Source organism: Asparagus officinalis, chromosome 4 (assembly GCF_001876935.1).
Source record: "Asparagus officinalis chromosome 4, Aspof.V1, whole genome shotgun sequence".
In the NCBI taxonomy this organism is placed as follows: Eukaryota; Viridiplantae; Streptophyta; class Magnoliopsida; order Asparagales; family Asparagaceae; genus Asparagus; species Asparagus officinalis.
Window position 1 is genome coordinate 46,462,734 of NC_033797.1, and position 6,348 is coordinate 46,469,081.

At 40.0% G+C, this 6,348-nt stretch overlaps 1 protein-coding gene across 1 annotated transcript in view; it reads left to right on the forward strand.

Moving 5' to 3' along the window:
- The window catches only part of LOC109838631 (pentatricopeptide repeat-containing protein At1g63330), a 4,294-nt gene continuing 2,937 nt past the window's right edge, over positions 4,992 to 6,348 (forward strand). Inside the window, exon 1 of the mRNA XM_020407057.1 lies at positions 4,992 to 5,170. Within this exon, the coding sequence (XP_020262646.1) occupies positions 4,992 to 5,170 (179 nt within the window). The remainder of the gene's footprint in view (positions 5,171 to 6,348) is intronic.

Here is a 6,348-nt window from a genome sequence, read left to right on the forward strand (position 1 = left end):
GAAAATATCTCCGTATAGTTCACTCATTCCCGCTGTTGTAACGCTTTCACAACTAATCTGACATTGTACCTCTTGCTTCCATCACTCTCCTGTTTGACCCGATAGACCAATTTATTATGTAAGACTTTCTTCTGTGCAGGTAGCTGGCTAACTTTCATGTCTCGTTCGAGTGTAGAGAATTCATCTTTTCTTGCTTTGCCTTCTTCCACTGTTGAGATTCACTAACTTGCATAGCCTCCTCATAGCACTCCGGTTCTCCTTTATCTGTCAGAAGTAAGTAATCAAGTGATTGATAAAAGATATTTGAGATTTGGTTTGGGTACCCTGGATGACCTCCTAAGTTTCACGCCCTGGTAGTAATCTTTGCATCTGGAGTCTCTTCCGTTCTTCGGTCAGAACTGACATTGTTTCCCCCATCTAGAAGTTTCTCAAAATCTATGTACTCGGATCCACCTGCATCCTTAGTGTTGCTCCTACTGTTTTGGCTATCCTTGACATTGTCCATACCCTTGTATATCACCTCTTCATTTAATATCATATCTCTACTCCTGATGATTTTCCTGTTCTTCTCATCCCAAAGACGATGTCCGAACTCATCAATGTCGTATCCAATGAATGTACACTTCTGTGACTTAGCTTCTAGTTTGTCCCTGACATGGTCACTGATATGAACATATGCCATACAACCAAATACTCGTAAATGTGAGAGATTAATATTCTTGCCACTCCAAACCTCTTCTAGAATCCCAAAATCCAATGGAACTGATATATCACGATTAATTAGATAAGCTACCGTATGCACCGCGTCTGCCCAAAACATCTTAGGTAGACCTGCATGTAAACACATGCTCCTCGTACGCTCTGTCAATGTCATGTTCATCCTCCTTGTAACGCCATTCTGTTGCGGTGTCCTTGGAGTAGTCCTCTTTAAACGAATCCCGTTCAGGCCACAAAACTTCTTGAACTCCTCCAGCTCTTATTCTCCACAGTTGTCCGATCTCAGACACTTCACTTTCAAATATGTCTCATTCTCTACCATGGTTTTCCACTTCTTGAAGATCCCGAACACCTCTGACTTGTGCTTCATAAAGTATACTCACACCTTCCTCGAGTGATCGTCGGTAAAGGTAACATAGTACGCCGAACTACCAAGAGAAGATACGCTAGCTGAACCCCAAACATCTGTATGGACAAACTCTAGCTTCTAAGCTTTAGGTGATCTTCCACTCTTCTAAAAGCTGACCCTCTTTTGCTTTTCGTAGATGCAATCCTCGCAAGCACCAACTTCAACTAAATCGATGCCAGTTAGCTTTCTTTGAGTGTAGAATCTTCATACCTTTTTCACTAATATGTCCCAACCTATTGTGCCACAGATCTGAACTCTCTTTGCCAGCTGCAATTGCGAGGGTGTCACTAGCATGTGAAGTAAGGTAAAGAGTTACTGTTTTGTTTCCGCAGGCAACCATCATAGTATTAATGGGGATCTTCCATGAATTCCCGGTGAATGCTGAAACATAGCCTTCCGCTCTAAGCTGGCCAACCGAAACAAGATTCCTCTTCAGCTTCGGTACATGTCTGACGTTCTTCAGATTCCACTTAGAGCCCTTCATCTGAATCTGCACGTCACCTTTTCCGGCAATACTGCAAGGCTCGTTGTCCCTTAAGTATACTTTCCTAAAGTCCCCTGCTACATAGTTCTGGAGAAGCTTCCTATTAGCAATGACGTGGAACGAGGCTCTCGAATCAATAACCAATGAGTCGGAGTTACTGTCCATAGAAAAGATCAAGGCATCTTGCACGATACGAGCCTCCTGCTCATTCACATCATTCTTTGGCGCTTTGCAGACTGAAGACATATGGCCCTCATGGCCATATTTCCAACACTTTTCTTTGATAGGTCTAACCTTCGAGTTCGACCTTTTCTTCTTCGATTTTAACCGATTCCTGTTCTGGTTACCCTTCTTCTAACTTCGGCCACTGTGCTCGAGATTTAGGGCTGAACCTGAACCTTCTGATTCAGGCGATTTTCTTCTAACATCATCAGATAGAATCATGCTAACAACCTTGCTCAGCTTCAACTTCTCCTTCCCCGCGAGTTGCTAATTGCGGTCACGCAACCTGCCCAACTATTCGGTAACTGTGATAGAATCAATAGGGCTTGCACTTCGTCATTAAACGTGATGTCGACTGAGATAAGTTGATCAATGATCGTGTTGAACTCACTGAGATGCAACGTGAAGGAATATCATTCTGCCATCTTGAGGTTGAAGAGTGTCTTGATGAGATGCACCTTGTTTGCGGCTGACAGTTGCTCGTACATCTTCGTGAGCGCTTTCATATACCCCACCGTCGTCTTCTCCTTCAGTATAATGTGGGTGATTGATTTGGCAAGCGACAACTGAATCTTCCTTAGAGCCTTCCGATATAGTATTTCGCAATCCTCGTCTGATTCCTCTTTCTTCTTTCCTTTAGCTTTTTCCATCAACGGACGGTAAATATCCTTCTGGTACAGATAGTCCTCCATCTGTGACTTTCAGTAGGCGAAGTCCGATCCGTCAAACTTCTCGATCTTTGATTTGCTTTCTTCTGCCATCTCTTTCAAAACACAAACTTTTGCCGAATGAAGCTTTGATACCAGTTATTGGGGTTGAACACACGACAACCCGTTGTGTCAAGAGTAGGCAAGTAAGAAATCACAGCAAATAAAAGAAAACTTGCAGGAAATAAAGAACAAAAGAAGAAAAACACCAGATTTAACGAGGTTCGGCAAACGTGCCTAGGTCCTCGGGAGCCACACCAGAAATTCTTTGATTAATTGAAGATGATTACAATGCTCACAATAGGCTACTTTCTCTCTAAGATATCCGATCTCGAAGTGCCGTCAAAACCTTCTCAAAGACGTCCTCTCATAACCCTAAAAATGTTTTAGGAAACATATATATATACACAGTCCAAAAACAGATTCCAACCCGAATCAGGAAACTGCCAGACCCGACTTCTGTCGACCGATAGTATTGCATCGGTCGAACGGTTGATTGTCATCGGTCGACCGTGGCAAGTCCATCGGTCGACCGTCCCGAAACTCCTGTAATGTTTTTTGACTTCACATCGGTCGACCGACGTCACTGTTTCGGTCAACCGACCAGATCGGATTTCCTGCTCAGTTTCTTACAGTTGATTTAGTCGACCGATCCATGCATGTCGGTCGACCGAGGCTGAGTTTTCCAGTTTTGTTGATTTTGATCTAGGTTTGGGTCTACACTTCTCGAAACTAACAATACCAAACAACCCTTTTCGAATCTCCACATGCTACCAAGGAGTAAGTATCCGTTGGTCGCTATTCATGATACTCTCGGTGCAAGAAAGCGATATCAATTTTTAAATCACTAGACTTTGGTATTTCTGCAATGATCCAAGGATTATATTCCTTTGTTGCTATGAATGGGGACAAATGGATACCTCTGCAACCAAGAAGCTTTTTCATGTAGCTAGCATATAGTATATAGTTCTTAAGTATTTTTATTCTGGGGGGTTGATCAACAAGAATTTGCTTGAATGGAGTAATAGAAAGTGAATCCACATTGGAAGCAAATCCATATAAAAGTGCATTAAATACCTCAATATATATATAATGTTCCTGGCACGAGGTTCCCATTTTGCCTCTTTATTCCTCCTTTCCACTAGGTATTTATTCATAGAATTTTTAGGACGTATTTGGATTTCATTGGTGGGAGGTGAACTTAAGGAAATATAAGGGAGAGAAGAGAAGGGAAGGTAAAGGAATTTCCTTTCTTAGGTTCCACTCAACCAAATTTCTATTGATTGTAGGGGGAATGAGTGGGAAAACTTTCACTCTTAAAAACTTTTCAAACAGAGTGAATGTATTCTCTTATCTTACCTTACCTTCTCTCCTATTCCTCTCTATCTAAACAGGCCTTAGAGAAAGGGGAAAATGGGAGTGAGATTGTTGTTTTGATATTTTTATGTATACAAGATGTGTCACTTTAAGTATTTAATAAAAAAAGAAATAAAAAATTTAGCTTCTTGATTTTTCAAACTTTTTAAACAATAAATTATTGTAGATTCTCATTCATATTTTGAAAGCTACAACTACTCTTCTTTATATAGGAATATAATAACAAGAAATTTATTGTGTAGTCAATGTGTGACTAAACACAATTAACTTATCACAATCATTCTCTTAGTTATATTTCTAATATTTCCCAATCACCATATTTCTAATTTATACTACTAATATATTATTCCTAATATAACTATAGCATTATAGATCTCCGTAATATATTCCTCAACGCTCCCCCTCAAGCTTGAGCGTGTATATTATACATGTTCGGCTTGTTATTAACAAGATGTACTCACTCCAATTTGTGACACGACTTAAAATGTTGAAATTTTCTGTGCAACCTTTCTCATCATAGTTGTCTTCATCTTCTAGTCTTCTACTTGAATGTCATCCACCATGAATAACCTCAACCAAAATCACCAAATGCCAAACCTTGATCTTCTTCACAGATCGACCACAGAACTACTAAATAAATGATCCTCACTAGCGACCCACCAAGCAAACGATTATCTTAACAGATCAACCAAAGAAACGATCCTCTTCACGGATTAACCAAACAAATGATCATCTTCATCGATTAATCAAACAAACGATCCTATTCACGGATCAACCAAACAAACGATCCTTTTCGAGATCTAACAAACAAATGATCCTTCCCTAGGTATACACCAAACAAATAACCCCTCTTTAGGGATCCACCAAACAAATAAGGCCAAGACAATAACTTTCATCAAACCAAACTCCAAACCAAATCCTGATTCAATCAATATCTTTTTTTTCCCTAATAGTTAATGGTGGTCAAGGTTTCTAAAATACAAGTGGTGATGGCGGTAATGTCGATAAGTTGAGTAGGCGGTGAATGAAGGAAAATCGAAGCGGCAAGGCGGTGATGGAAACATATATATCGAGGATGACTACTATTGCCAGTAATGACAATTTTGATCATCAACAAGGCCATCGAAAGCAGAACGGACAAGAATCTGTTGTATTATTCATGGTAAACAGTCACCGTAGTACTGTGATACTCTTCATGGTGAATAGTGATCGCGCCCTGTTGATGGTGACCAGTCACAAGAAAGAAGGGAAGTTGTAAGGCAGAGGAAAGAGTTTGATGGTGAGTGATTAGGGGCTAGGGTTTGTGAGGATTTAGGGTGTTGCGGAGGATAGAGTTTGATGGTGAGTGATTAGGATTTAGGGTTTGTGAGGATTTAGGGTGGCGTTAACCATAAAAATTATTAAACTGTACTAATCCTCTTAAGGGGTGGAAACATAGCATATACTTATCAAAAAAATTGTTATTTGTTCGTTTGTATTCAGTTATATTCGATATTAGGTGGTTTATTTAATAAATAAATAATTATTTAATACTCTCATTTATGTAAAGTTGAGGATAGTTAAACACAAGCTTTAAAACTTTAGGCAAAAGTTTTAATTAAAGTGTCGGCGAAAAACAACTGAGGGTGTATAAGTGAGAATTTTAAAAACTTCATAATATAAAGGGTTAATCGCATATAGGTCCCTTATATCATCTTTAATTGCCAAATAGTCCCCCAAATTTCATTATTTGCTTATTAGTCCCTTAAATCTTCAGTTTTCTTGCCAATTCGTCCCTCGTGTGAGGTGATGTTATTAATGACCGTTAAATATGATAGAATTAGGTAAAATACCCATTATACCCCATATATACCAACTCAAATCCACATTCTTTCTTCACCAATGGTCTCATGCTTCCCCCAAACCCAAAATCAAAGTCACTCCCATGGCTAGCTTCACTCTAAATCCAAAACTTACAAGGACAATGTATACCCCAAGGGCAATAAGGTAACTTGAGTTGTTAGGTTAAGCATTAACTCAACTAGAGTTAGAGAGGTTAACGGCTTTTCTAACAGAAGGACCATATTGCAAGAAAACTGAAGATTTAAGGGACTAACCGGCGAATAATGAAATTTGAGGGGTCATTTGGCAATTAGAAATGATGTAAGGGACTAATAGGCAATTAACCCTAATATAAAACTAATAAAAGTGAGGATATAAAATACACGACACAAACTTTACAGTGGTCAGTGGGGGAGAACGTCGAGCGTGCGAGTGAACTGGACGCGATGCTTAGATTGCTCAAATGCCGCTCTCCACTAGAAAGAAGCCTCAACCCCACCATCTCGCCTCCTCTCCTCTCCTTCTCTACATCCGAACCCGTTAAGCGACCCGACCCAAACTCCGATAACAATGACCCCACCTCCGTCGCGCGCGACATCTTCACCATTCTC